At 43.0% G+C, this 14474-nt stretch overlaps 1 protein-coding gene across 4 annotated transcripts in view; it reads left to right on the top strand.

Moving 5' to 3' along the window:
• The first annotated feature begins 8331 nt into the window (after positions 1-8331).
• Positions 8332-14474, top strand: part of LOC140185668 (uncharacterized) — a 100235-nt gene continuing 94092 nt past the window's right edge. For 2 of the 4 annotated variants that reach the window (XM_072239143.1, XM_072239142.1), the window contains exon 1: positions 8335-8791. In XM_072239143.1, coding sequence (XP_072095244.1) covers positions 8740-8791 — 52 coding nt within the window. In that variant the 5' untranslated portion in view covers positions 8335-8739. Of the gene's footprint in view, positions 8792-14474 lie in introns of all 4 variants that reach the window. The other 2 variants (XM_072239145.1, XM_072239144.1) reach the window with 2 other exon arrangements.

Here is a 14474-nt window from a genome sequence, read left to right as displayed (position 1 = left end):
CTTTGGTTCAAGAGCCTGAGGAGTGGTAACTGTTCCTGAACCTGGTGGTGTGAGTCCTGAGGCTCCTGTACCTGCTTCCTGATGCCAGCAGCAAGAAGAAGGCATGGCCTGGGTGGTGGGGGTCTGTGACGATAGATACTGCTATGATGCGACAATGCTTCGTGTAGATGTGCTCAGTGGTGGGAGGGCTTTACCATTGATGGACTGGACTGTTTCCACTATTTTTTTGTAGGATTTTCCATTCAAGGGCATTAGTGTTTCCAATGCAATGTAGCAATATAGTTTAGAAATTATAAAGAAAGGATGATTTGCATCATTTTTCAGGGCCTTGCAAATTCCACAGCGCAGCACAGTGGTGTATTAGATATTGCTGCTGCCTTGCAGCTCCAGCAAAATTTTTCTTTACAAACACTTTTTTCTTTCCAGTGCTACCTGTATGGAGTTGGGCAAGTTTTCCCTGTGACCGTATGGTCTACCTCCCACATCCCAAAAATATGGTGGTTATTCGGCTTGTGGCTACTGTAATTGCCTTGATGTGAGAGAATCAGAGGGGAGTTGATGGGCAAGTGAGAGAGAATAGTTTGCAGGAAGTAGACAATGGGGCAAAAGGGTTGATGGAAATGCATCAAGAGCCAGTATATATTCAATGGGTGAATGGCCTCCTTTTCTGTCAGGAGAAAGTATGAAGTGGTTTATCAGAAAATTAGTCCAAGGATCAATCATTGATGATCTCGCTATCATAAAATATTGGTTAGGCCACAGATGGAGCATTCTGTGCTGTTCTGGTGGATGGAACCTTGTAATTTTGCTAGAGAGGATGCAGAGGAAGTTCACCAGGATGTTGCCTGGCATGGGACATTATAGTTCCGTGCTGAAATGGCAGGAGCATACTAACCTTGGAGGTGGTAGAGGCACTGAACTTCCATAACATTTAAGAAGTATCTAAGAAAGTACTTGAATTGCCGCAGTAGATAAAGCTATGAACCTTGTGTTGGAAAATGGAATGAGGATAGATTGAGTACCTAACAATGGTTGGGCATAATGGACCAAAGAGTCTGATTCTGTTTAGTAACATTCAATAGGCCAAATGGTCTCTTCTATGATATGAAAGTTAATGAGAGTTCCTCAGACAGAGAGTTATTAGACATAACTTAATCCATCACCTGCCTTATCTTTCTGCAATATTTAAATATGAAGCTAACCAAAACCTCATTCAAGAATTTTGTTTTTCTTTTCACCTCATTTACTTAAAATACATTCAGAGCTCTTACTTTTACTGTATGTTCAAGTTTCAAATCATTAACAGATAGTTTTTAGAGAACAAATCTAGTAGCAGTCAGATAAGTTGAAAATGGAATTGGATTGAGCAATGATTGTTTGAATTCTGGCTCTGAATCATTTCCAAAATAAACTCTGAGAAATTCCTTCTTTCTGTTTTTCAATGAGCACTGCACTTTTCGGTAATTCTTACTGTTTACAAATAATTGTTGAAAATTCATGAGTGAATTTCCCCACAGTTTGAATCCATTCAGTTCTTTGAATTTGATAAGCCACTCAGATTTGAAAACTCAAAGAACAATTTCAAAATGATCACCTTGGCACCATATTTGGGCATGACAAAAGCAGACCTCCCCCCCCCAAAGTGACTCCTTTCTCTGCTGAACATTGTGGGCATGCTGCCTTGGCACTCAGAATGTGTGGCAGCACTTGTGGGCTGCCCCAGCACATCCTTAGGTTTTGTTGATTGTTAATGCAAACAATGCATTTTGCTGTATTTTTTGATGTACATATAATAAATAAATCTGAATCTGGAAGTACTCTCTCCCAAAGGCCACCATGGGGCCAAAAGGGATATACAATTGAATGGAAATGGTTGCCAACTTTGATCCCAGACCCCATAACGTCTCAGATTAATTGCAAAACAGGAAAACACCTGTTGATTATAACTTGGCAGCAACTTTCAGCTATTGCATTGGCATCCAGCCATGTTACAAAATAAATGGGTAGAGTACTTCGATATCTATCACCAAGGAGGCTTGATAGCACTGATATCAACAAGACTTCCTGAATGCTGGAGGATGTAGCCTCCACAGTGGGTCCATTCCACATGATGAGAAAGCCAACACAAGAGAAAACCCTACTTGATTTCATCAGTCTTCTTGTAGTAGATGTATCTGTCCATTATTTTATATGAAGGAGTGACCACCACAAAGTCCTTATGCCTGGATTTCCTCCATTGAAGGAAAAGAGGCGGAGTAAAAATGCTGTACCAACAACACAAAATACTGGAGGAAGTCAGCAGGCCAGGCAGCATCTATGGAAAAATAGTGCAGTCGATGTTTTGGGCTGAAAGAAGGGTTCCTGCCAAAGGGTTTCAGCCCAAAACGTCGACTGTACTTTTTACCATAGATGCTGCCTGGCCTGCTAAGTTCCTCCAGCATTTTGTGTGTGTTGCTTGGATTTCCAGCATCCTCAGATTTTCTCTTGTTCGTGATAGCTGCACAAAACTGGCCATCAGTGAGTCAGTATGGGCAATCGGAAGCAGTCGAATCTGGAACATCTGCGCTCAGAATATTTGTCACTGTATCATTACCATCAAACCAGGGTAGCAAACCTTGTTCCATGTGGAATATAGAACCATATGTCAGGAACATTACTGAGTAACTTTCAAAATGAAGTGCCAGACTGTTGAAGTTATAGCACGCATCTTCAAGCATATAAAATAACATGTGTTATTTATGTTACATGTGCAGATGGTACTCTGGATTTCCAGCATCTGCAGAATCTCTTGTGTTTGCAAGCCAACAAAATTGGCATGCAGTAAGTACACAGTCTTGAAGATCGGGATATCAAGACCAACACTAAACTTCTGGTCTACAATGCTGCAGTCCTCCCCTCCTTGCTATGTGGAGCAGAGTCATGGGTAACATATAGCAGGCACATAAAATTTCTAGAAACTTACCATTCAAGATGCCTCCAAGAGATTCTGAGAGTTAGCTGGAAGAATAGGCATACTAACTCCAGCATCCTGGAGGAAGCTAACATTAACTCCATAGCCACATTCGTGACTCAACACCAATTGCGATAGGTCACCCACGTCATCCATTTGCCTGACTCTTGCCTCCCTAAGCAACTTGCTGCTTGGCCAACTCAAGGATGCAGAGCACACGCCTGGAGGGCAGAAAAAGTGGTTCAAGGACAATATTAAGACCCACCTGAGTAAGTGCCACATCAATCTGAATGGATGGGAGAAGTTAGCACAGGATAGGGAAAGCTGGAGGAGTACTGTCTATGAAGGGACTGCATAGCTCAAAGAATATCTCCACCGTATCGCTGAGACTAAGCGGCTTCATTTTAAGGAGAGACTGGGAAAGGCGCAGCCAGCTACATCCACCATCACCTCAATGACCTCCACCTGCCAACACTGCAATAGAACTTGTGGATCACAGATCGGCCTCTTCAGTCATTTCGAGACCTACAAGTGACCAGAACAACCACCAGGAGAAGAATCATACTTGACTACGAGTGATCGCTGATGATGACGATGACACAGACTTAAACCCCCAGTCCCACAACCTCGGACTCTGATGAAGGGCCTTTAACTTGAAATATTGACTCTGTCCTCACAAATGCTTCTTCACCTGCCGGGTGCTTTTGGACTTCTTCGGACATTCTTTTTCAGATTCTCAGCATCTTCTATTTTTTTTTGCTTTCCACCTACAGCTGAGGGACAAGCCCAAATCTCTCCAACTCCACCAAATTTCATTAGAATAATATCGAGCAATCAAATAGTGATGGGAGAGCAAGAGGTTCTGTGAACATCTCCCTTCTCAATGATGGCTGAACCAAGACCTATCGAATAACTATCTCAGCTCAGATGTGTCAGTATCAGACAATACCACTGAGGGTGGCCACTGCTGGGAGAAGATCTGGAGGAGCTCAGTGGATCGGGCATTATCTATGGTGGGAAATGGACAGTCAACATTACAGGTTGAGAACTTTTACCTCAAGCAATCCAGATGAAGGGGCTAGGTCCATAATGTCCAATCCTAGTAAAAGAGCCTCAACTCATAACATGGATTACCTATTTTCCTCCACAGGTGCTGCCGAACCCATTGAATTCCTCCAGCTTTGTGTTCTGCTCCACATTCCAGCATCTGCATTCTCTTGTGTGTCTCCTGAGAGAAAATCTGCTTGAGAGAGATCAGCTACAGGCCAGTGAAAATTGTACACAGCAAGCATTAACGCCAGCATTGGCAACTTTACAAAATTACAGTTGAACCTAGACAATGCTAAAAGTAACACAAGACCAAAAAAAATAACAGAAGGGTATTAAAACTGTGTTTAGAAATTATTTGAACATTTTTTTTAGAATATAATTGGAGAACTGGATAAAAAGGTTGATTGAATGAGACTGTTGGAAATGGAATTTCTCAATTTGGTATCTCCAAGGTTAGGCCATCCAGAACTGTCAATCTTAGTTAGTTCTCTTGAGGTAACAAAGTTGTGTGACTGCCAATGTGTTCTCATATTGTATGGTTCATTGTAACATCACCTTGAACATAGTCAAGGATTAAGCAGAATCTATGTAAAGAAAATCAAGCTCCACAGATCTGCTAGAATTTTTTGAGCTAAGTCTTGGCAGTACAATTATGGAAACTTGTAAATGACTTGTGTTTAGAGTTTAAGAGGACCCACAATAGGGTGTAATATCAGATTATTAATCAAGTTTAGAACACACAACACTCAGGGCTTGTTAATGGATAGAGTAGGAATAAGTAGGTTGGTAAGTTGTGATGACAGGATGCCTCAAGAAATCAATACTGGAGTTCTAGCTGTTCATTACTTATATTCATCATTTGGATGAGGGAGTCAAGTGTAATATATCTAAGTTTGCTGAAATATGACGAGATGCAGACAGATTTCCTGGAGAAGTAAGCATCCAAGAGAATGGGAAAAGGGAAAAGGAAAAAGCAAATGAAATATAATATGGAAGAATGCAAAGTCATTCATTTTGATAACAAAAATTGGAAGACAGAGTATTTGGTAATTAGTTTACTATTGTCAGATGTACTCAGATGTGGTGAAAAGCTTTTGTTTGTGTACCATTCAAACAGATCGTTCCATATATAAGTAAATTGAAATAGTCCATTAAAAAGCAATAACAGAATGCAAGATAAAGTTTTACAGTTACAGAGAACGTGCAGTGCAGGTAGACAAATAAAGTGCAAGGACCGTGAGAAGATAGATAGTGAGATCAGAAGTTTATCTTATACGAGCCCATTCAAGACTTTTACAGGAGGTAGAGAAGCTGTCTTTGAGCCTGGTGTGATGAGTTCTCAAGCTTCAGTGTCTTCTCTCCAATGGATCAAAGTCAGAATTGAGTTTGTTATCACTGTCTCATATAATGTGAAATTTGTTATTTTGCAGCAGCAGTACAGGGTAAGGGCATAAAATTACCATAAATTACAAAACAAATAAATAGTAAAAAAGATGGAATAATGATGTTTAGAGGTTCACGGACAGTTCAGAAATGTGATGGTGAAGGGGAAGAACCTGTTTCTGAATCATTGGGGATCTTCAGGCTCCTGTACATCCTCCCTGATCCCGGATTATAGTAACAAGAGAAGACATACCCTGAACGGGAAGGGCCCTTAATGATGGCACTGCCTCATGAAGATGTCCTTGGTAGTGAGAAAGGTTTTGTCCATGATGGAGCTGGCTAGGTCCACAAACCCCTGTAGCCTCTTGCAAGCCTATGCATTAAAGCCCGCATACCAGGCTACAATGCAACCAGTCAGAATGCTCTCTGCTGTACGTACATCTGGAGATTTACAAGAGTCTGGTGGTGACATGGTAGCATGGTGGTTAGCACAATGCTTTACAGTGCTAGCGACCCGGGTTCAATTCCCATAACTGTCTGTAAAGAGTTTGTACTTTCTCCCTGTGATCACGTGGGTTTCCTGCAGATGCTCCAGTTTCCTACCACAGTCCACAGACATACAGATTAGCAGGTCAATTGGTCATTGTAAATTGTCCCATTCCATGCCTATCTTGATAGACAGATAAACAAACAAATAAATAAATAAATAATCTCAAGTTCCTAAGAAAGTAGATCTGCTTGCATACCTTCTTCGTGATTACATCAGTGAGTTGAGCTCAGGGTAGATCCTCTGTGATGTTGGCACACAGGAACTGGAAGCTGCTCACCCTTTCCACCACTAGCCTCTCAAAGAGGATTGGTGTGAGTCTCCCACCTTCCCCTTCCTGAAGTCCACAATTAGTTCCTTGGTGAGGTTGTTGAGGCAACACCACTCAGTCCATCAATCCATCTCACTCCAGTACTGCTGCTGTTCGCCATCTGAGATTTTACCAACAACAGTGGTGCCATCTACAGATTTATGGATGGCATTTGAGCTGTGCTTAGCCACACAGTTATGAGCATAGAAAGGGGAGATGAAAGAATGCTTGGAGTGGGAGGGGTCCTAGATTATATTTGCTGCTTTCCCAGGGCAGTGGGACATGTAGACAGAATCAATAAAGCGTGGCTGGTTTGTGTGATGAACTGGATTATGTTTACAACTCTTGGCAATTTCTTGGACGGAGCAGTTGCCATGCCAATTTACGATACATCCAGATAGGATACTTTGTATAATACACCAATTAAAAATTGGTGCGGGTCACTGGGGACATACTTAGCTTTGCTTTCTTGGTCATAGTGTCATTGAGGCTGAACTAGGTGTTGATACTTACATCGAGGGACTTGAAGCTCTCAACCATCACCACCAAAGCACCATTGATACAGACAGGGGTGTCCACTCCACCCTGCTTCCTGAAGTCAATGACCTGCTGTATAATTTCAGTGACACTGGGGAGAGGTTGACAACATACAACTAAGCTCTTTATCTCCTTCCTGTACGCCGTCTCACTGTTGCTTGAGATCAAGCCCATTATGGTGGTGTCATCTGCAAACTTGTGTCGATGGAGTTGGAGCAGAACCTGGCCACACGGTCAGGAGTAGAGTAAGGGGGCTGATGGAACACCAGTGTTGAGAATAATTGTGTCAGAGATGTTGCTGCCTATCCTTACTGATTGTAGTCTGTTAGTCTATAAATCAAGGATCCAATGCAGAGGGGGTGCTGAGACCAAAGTGTAACAGTGTGTAAAATATTGGAAGGTTAAAATGGTTTGGTGTTCAGAAGGAAATCTTATTTACAAATCACTGAAAGGTTTAGTAGGTGACAAATTATATTTTGGTCCAAAATAAAATAGTGAATTATAGAGAGGCAGATCTCGAATATCCTGCACATCTGGTCTTACTACCTATGGAAGGGTATACTTGCAATGCAGAGAATGCAGCGAGGGTTTACCAAGTTTATTCCTGACGTGACATGTTCATCATATGAGGAGAATTTCTGTCAACTAAGTTTAAAGGAATGAATAGTGATCACGTTGAAATATGTAAACTTCTTGCAGGGCTTGACAGGGTAGATGTGGAGTTGATATTTCTCTGGCTGGAACAATTCAGAACAGTGTTATTGTTGCAAGATAAGATAATTGGGGCAGAGTGAGAGAGAGAGACGCAGATGAGAAGAAGGTGGTGAATCTTTGGAATTCAGTACCCAAGACATTAGTGGAGACTTGATTTCTGACTATATTTAAGGAAGAGATTGTTAGATATGAAGGGAACTGAGGAAAGTGGCATTGAGGTAAAACAACAAATTACCCCTGATCTCACTGAATGGTGGAGGTGGTACGAAGAACTGAATGGCCGACTCCTGATTTTCATTCTTGCTGTCTGGAAACAGATGACAGAATCGGTCAGATCCCAGCAACAAAAGCTGACTGTTCCAGTATAACTGTTTGAAAAGGCTGACTTCATCACCAGCTCTTGCACAAGACTGTCATAAAAAACATTTTGTGAAGTATTTAACAAACATCACATATAGTGAACAGCCTCGGCAGCCTGATAGAAGTGCATTCCTGTCCAGCACTCTCAGCACTTGCTCACCCAGGGCTATGAGGTGGTTGAGAAACTGCTCATTATCTGAAATATTAAAAAGTGCAACAGAAGGCTTTTGGTACCTGCCAAGGTATTGGAGAGGGTGGACAGGAGCTTGAATGGGAAAGCTCTAGAAATCTTTCTCATTCTACCTGCCTTCAGAAAAGAGCTAAAACAAAACACAAAGGGAAACAGATGTGCTCGATGATCCAGAAAACAGCTTTCCAACTTATCTCTTTGAACAAATAGATATGCCAAAGTGAAAACATTATGTGCTTTTATTTAATTCAGATCCTGCTGAATGAGCACATCTTTAGTTTTCCACTTTCCTATGTATCTCCCCTCCTCAGGCAATGTTGTGAGTGGGTGCGGGAAGCGGGAGCTCCCCTGTCTTGTTGCTGGTGTGAGTGGGTGCTGATTAGCTCAGCTGCTTGCACTCTCCACCCCCACCCACCCCCACTGTCCCTCCCCCTCACTTTATCAGGAAGGGAGCTGTTCCCGTCAGAAAGTGATTTCTGGATGCCTGCCTTGAGCAGTGGAAGTACAGCCAGTGACCGAGCTTTACTCACACCCAGCTTCCTTCCTTCACTGTAGGATTAGTTCAGCTACAGAGTGATTGGAATACATCCACCTTTTCCAAACTTCAAGCATGCTGCCTGCGTACATGGCTGTGAGTATACAGAGAGCTCGGTACTGAAGCACAACAGCAGAAAATTCATTTCTAACAGAGCTGAGTGATGATGTTTGGAAGAAATGGCATCTTCGGAATAGGAAGTTCCTGGAAAAAAGGTAGGGAGTAGAAGTGGCTAATGTGTGCTTTTTAATGTAACTGACTAACATATCTGATTTGTGAGTTAAATCGAGCTGCGCTGGAGCACCTTTTAAACCTAGCTGCTACCTCTTTGCCTCCCACTCCCATCAAGCGCAGAGTCCAGTGGAGCCCTGTAGGTCAGAGAGTCAAGATTAGAACTGAGTTGACCCTTTGCGTGCCCTCTGGCTTAATCCTGTTTATAAATCAGTTCAGCAGTCCCACTGTGATGCAGAGCAGAATGAGAATCTGAGAGGCCTGAAACTTACAAAATCATCATCCTTGTATTTGTAATTAAAATCACAGTCAGCTGGGGTTACAGCGACAGTAAACCTGTGGTTAACGTGATACAATTCCAGCCTCTACACCCCACCCTTCAACCCTTCGAGTTTCCCCTGAGGCCAGTGATCAAGTAGGAAAGGACAGGTACTTCAACTGGTAAAATTAAACAAAACAGAGTCTGTACTTGTTAAAATTAAACAAGTACAGACACAAAAATGATTTAAAACAGGAAAAGTGATGAAGCTGTGCAGTAAGGAGACTTGTACAGTGAGGCAGAGAGTACAAAAGCAGGATGTGGACTTTACTGTTAGCTCTGGCAGTTATTTTCTGTCCCTAATTGTCCCTTAGCTGAGGTGGCAGTGAAGTCCTCATCTGGTGGGTCTGGAGTTGTACATAGTCCAATCCCAGTCAGGGACAGATTTCCTTTGATGAGCAGTTCGTGCAGTGGTTTCAGTGTCCCTATTACTAATTAATACAAGGTTTTCTTCATATAACAACAGTCCAAACTTGTATCACTGGATTGGTGATCATGACCCGAGCTATTCATTCAGCTAACTTAACCGATGCTCCCGCTTTATCACAGGGAAGCAAGGGAATGAACTGAGGACACAACAAACGTGAAAGGAGAACGGGGTAGTGGCCATTAGCGGCAAAGCGGGAACAGCAGCTGCATTTCACTGATTACTGTTTTTTCAGGTGCAATTGGTATTGCTAATGGATTGTTATTGTCACATGTGCTGAGATACAGAGGAAAGCTTTTGTTTTGCATGCTATCCAGACAAGATTGTGCCATACATAATTACATTGCAGTTGCAGGAGGAAATGTTCTGATACTGGTTTAATAGACAATTGCAACTGAAATAAGATATAAAATTCCAGAAAGATCGACGAGTGAGACAATATCAGTTCACAGACGCAGGAGATTCTGCAGATGCTGGAAATCTTGAGTAACACCTGCAAAATGCTGGAGGAACTCGGCAGATCAGGCAGCAACTATGTAGGAAAATGAACGGTTGAGGTTTCAGGCTGACTCATTGGGACTCAGATAATATGATTTGAATTGACAAAAGAGAAAGGGCTGCCATGTTGCTTCGGGTGTGCTATAAAATCTCTCTAGAACATAGAACATTACAGCACAGTACAGGTCCTTCGGCCCACAATGTTTTATCGAGCTTTTAACCTTCGCTACGATCAATCTAATCCTTCCCTCCTACATAATCTACCTTCTTCTGTCATCCATGAGCCTAACTAAGAGTTTCTTAAATGCTCCTAATGTACCACCCCTGACAGGGCGTTCCACGCACCCACCACTTAATGTGTAAAGAACTTAGTTCTGACATCTCCCCCCTATACTTTCCTCAGTCACCTTAGAAGTATGTCATCTCCTACTAACCAATTCTGCATTAGGAAAAAGTCTCTGGCTATCTATTGTATCAAGGCGCTTATCATCCTGTACACCTCTGTCAAGTCACCTCTCATCCTCCTTTGCTCCAAAGAGGAAAACCCTGGCTCGCTCAACCTATCTTCATAAGACATGTCCTCTAGTCCAGGCAGCATCCTAGTAAATCTCCCCTGCACCCTGCACCCTTTGTAAAGCTTAAGTATCCTCCCTATAATGAAGCAACCAGAACTGAACACAATATTCTCAGTGTGGTCTAACCAGGAGTTTGAAAAGCTGCAACATTACCCCTCGGCCCTTGAACTCAATCCCCAAACTAATGAAAGCCAGCACACAATAAGCCTTCTTAACAACCCTATCAACTTGCGTGGCAACTTTTTAACATTTATGGACGTGGACCCCATGGACCTTTGTTCCTGTGCATGCCAAGAATCCTGCCATTAACCCTGAATTCTGCCTTCAAAATTCAACCTTCTAAAATGAACCACTTCACACTTTTCTGGGTTGAACTCCATTTGCCACTTCTCAGCCCAGCTCTGCATCTGGTCAATATTCTGTTGCAAACCTCCACAGTATCCACAACTCCACCAACATTCGTGTCATCTGCAAATTTACAAACCCCTTCCATTTCCTCATTTAAATCATTTATAATAATAACAAAGACCAGAAAAGATGGAACACCACTGGTCACTGACCTCCAGCAGAATACATTCCATCTACTACCACCGTCTGCCTTCTATAGGCAAGCTAATTCTGTATCCACACAGCCAATTCTCCCTGGATCCTATGCCTTCTGACTTTCTAATTGAGCTTACAGGGGGGAACCTTATCAAATGCCATAACTAAATCCATATACACCATCCACTACTCTACCTTCATCAATGTGCCGTGTTACATCCCGAAATAATTCCATCAGGCTCATGAAGCATGACCTGCCCCTCGCAAAGCAATGCTGACTATCCATAATCAGACCATACTTCTCCAAATACTCATAAGTCCTGTCCCTAAGAATCCTCTCCAATAATTTGCCCACCACTGAAGCAAAACTCACTGATCTACAATTCCAAGGTTTTCCCTTCTCCCTTTATAGAACATAGAACACAGAAGAGTACAGCACAGGAACAGGCCATTCAGCCCACAGAGGTGTGCTGAACCAGCCAAAGAGCAAATCAAAAACACCCAAACACTAATCCCTCCTACCTACATCATGTCCATATCCCTCCATCGTCCTAACAAGCTCTCCTCTAAAATCACTCTGAGCACCAGTGCCCCACAAGGCTGTGTACTCAGCCCCCTGCTGTACTCACTGTACACCCATGATTGTGTAGCCAAGTTTCCATCAAACTCAATATATAAGTTTGCTGATGACACAACAATTGTAGGCCGTATCTCAGGTAATGATGAGTTTAAGTACAAAGAGAAAATTAAGAACCTGGTGGCATGGTGCGAAGACAATAACCTATCCCTCAATGTCAGCAAGACGAAGGAATTGGTTGTTGACTTCAGAAGGAGTAGCGGACCACACGACCCAATTTACATCGGTGGTGCGCAAGTGGAACAGGTCAAAAGTTTTAAGTTCCTCGGGGTCAATATCACAAATGACCTGACTTGGACCAACCAAGCAGAGTCCACTGCCAAGAAGGCCCACCAGCGCCTTTACTTCCTGAGAAAACTAAAGAAATTTGGCCTGTCCCCTAAAACCCTCACTAATTTTTATAGATGCACTGTAGAAAGCATTCTTCTCGGGTGCATCACAACCTGGTATGGAAGTTGTCCTGTCCAAGACCGGAAGAAGCTGCAGAAGATCGTGAATGCAGTGCAGCACAGCACACAAACCAATCTTCCGTCCTTGGACTCACTTTACACCGCACGCTGTCAGAGCAGTGCTGCCAGGATAATCAAGGACACGACCCACCCAGCCAACACACTTTTCATTCCTCTTCCCTCCGGGAGAAGGCTCAGGAGCTTGAAGACTGGCACGGCCAGATTTGGGAACGGCTTCTTTCCAACTGTGATAAGACTGCTGAACGGATCCTGACCCAGATCTGGGCCGTACCCTCCAAATATCCGGACCTGCCTCTCGGTTTTTTTTTTGCACTACCTTACTTTCCATTTTCTATTTATGATATATAATTTAAATTTTTAATAATTACTATCGATTTGTACTCCAGGGAGCGGGAAGCACAGAATCAACTATCGCTGTGATGGTTGTACGTTCTAGTATCAATTGTTTGGCGACTATAAAGTATAAGTATCATGTGCCTATCCAAATGTCTCTTAAAAGCCTCTAATCTACTTGAAACCATACCAGCGAGTCCATTCCAGGCATCCACCATTCTCTGAGTAAAAGAACTTACCCCTCACGTTCCCCTTTGAATCTGACCCCTCTCTCACCTTCAGTGCATGCCTCTCATAATCTTATAAACCCAAGTTAATCCAGCCTCTCATGATAGCACATGCCTTCTAAACCAGGCAGCGTCCTGGTAAACCTCTTCTGCACCCTCTCCAAAGCCTCAACATCCTTCCTATAGTGGGGCGACCAGAACTGTACACAATACTCCAGATGTGGCCTAACCAGAGTTCTATAAGGTTGCAACACGACCTCTCTTCCTTTGAACTCAATGCCTTGACTATTAAAAGCGAACATTCCATAAGCCTTCTTCACCACCCTATCGACTTGTGTAGCCACTTTCAACGAGCTATGAACTTGGCTCCCAAAATCCCCCTTCTCGGCAACACTGTTAAGAGTTTTGCTTTTAACATGTCTCTTTGCATTTGCCCTACCAAGGTGCAACAGCTCATATTTATCTGGGTTAAACTCCATCTGTCATTTCTCTGAACGAAGGAATAACGTTTGCCTTCCTCCAATTATCTGATACTATTCCTGTTACCAGTGGAACATAAAGATCATTACCAAAGGCGCAGCAATCTCTTCCCTCACTTCCCATAGTAACCTGGGGTATATTGGGTCTGGCCCTAGGGATCTATTGTAATGCTTTCCAAAAGTTCTAGCACGTCTTCTCTCTTAACATCAACATGTTGAAGCATATCAGCCTGTTCTACACTGTCCTCACAAATGTCAAGGTCCCTTTCACTGGTGAATACTGAAACAAAGTATTTGTTAGGGACCTGCCCTACCTCCTCCAACTCCAGGCATGTTTCTTCTACTATTTGTGATCAGTCCTACCTCACTCTAGCCATCTTCCTGTTCAAGTTTATTGTCATTTGACTGTACATGTACAACCAAACGAGACAGCATTCCTCTGGAGCACGGTGCATCTACAATACACAAAGCAAAATATTACCACAAGTAAGGTAATAAAATATAATTCAAAATGCATGTGAAGTGCACAGTACAGGAAAACAGTCAATAGTACAGCAAACATAACCAGCTCACTGTCCTCGTAATGAGACCTAGGTGGTAGCAGTGTATTCATTAGTCTCACAGCCTGGGGGAAGAAACTGTTAACCAGTCAGGCAGTCCTGGTCTTGGAGCTTCTATTCCTCCTTCCTGATGGTAATCGATCAAAGAGATTGTGGGGTGGGTGGTTGGGATCCTCAACAATACTTCAGGCCCTTCATGTGCAATGCTCCCGGTAAATGTCACAAATGGTGGGGTGGGGGTGGAGACCCTGGTGACCTTCTCAGCAATTTTTTACCATCCACTGTCAGGTCTTGTGGTCCGATGCCTTACAGCTTCTGTACCACACAATGATGCAGCCAAACCAGACAGTCTGAATCGTGCTTCACATACATTTAACACCTTGGCATTTTCTTTAACCCTACTCACCGAGGCCTTCTCATGCCCCCTTCTAGTTCTCCTCAGTCCATTCTTCAGCTCCTTCATGGCTACTTTGTAACTCTCTAGATCCCTGCCTGATCCTTGTTTCCTAAAGCTGAAGCAAGCTTCTTTCTTCAGGAGACGGAATCTCCTGTTTGTGTGTGTGTGTGTGTGTGTGTGTGAGAGAGAGAGAGAGAGAAAG

This window comes from Mobula birostris, chromosome 21, assembly GCF_030028105.1.
Source record: "Mobula birostris isolate sMobBir1 chromosome 21, sMobBir1.hap1, whole genome shotgun sequence".
Taxonomy (NCBI): domain Eukaryota; kingdom Metazoa; phylum Chordata; class Chondrichthyes; order Myliobatiformes; family Myliobatidae; genus Mobula; species Mobula birostris.
Note: the sequence above shows the minus strand (reverse complement) of the source record. Positions and strands in the feature narration are given on the sequence as shown.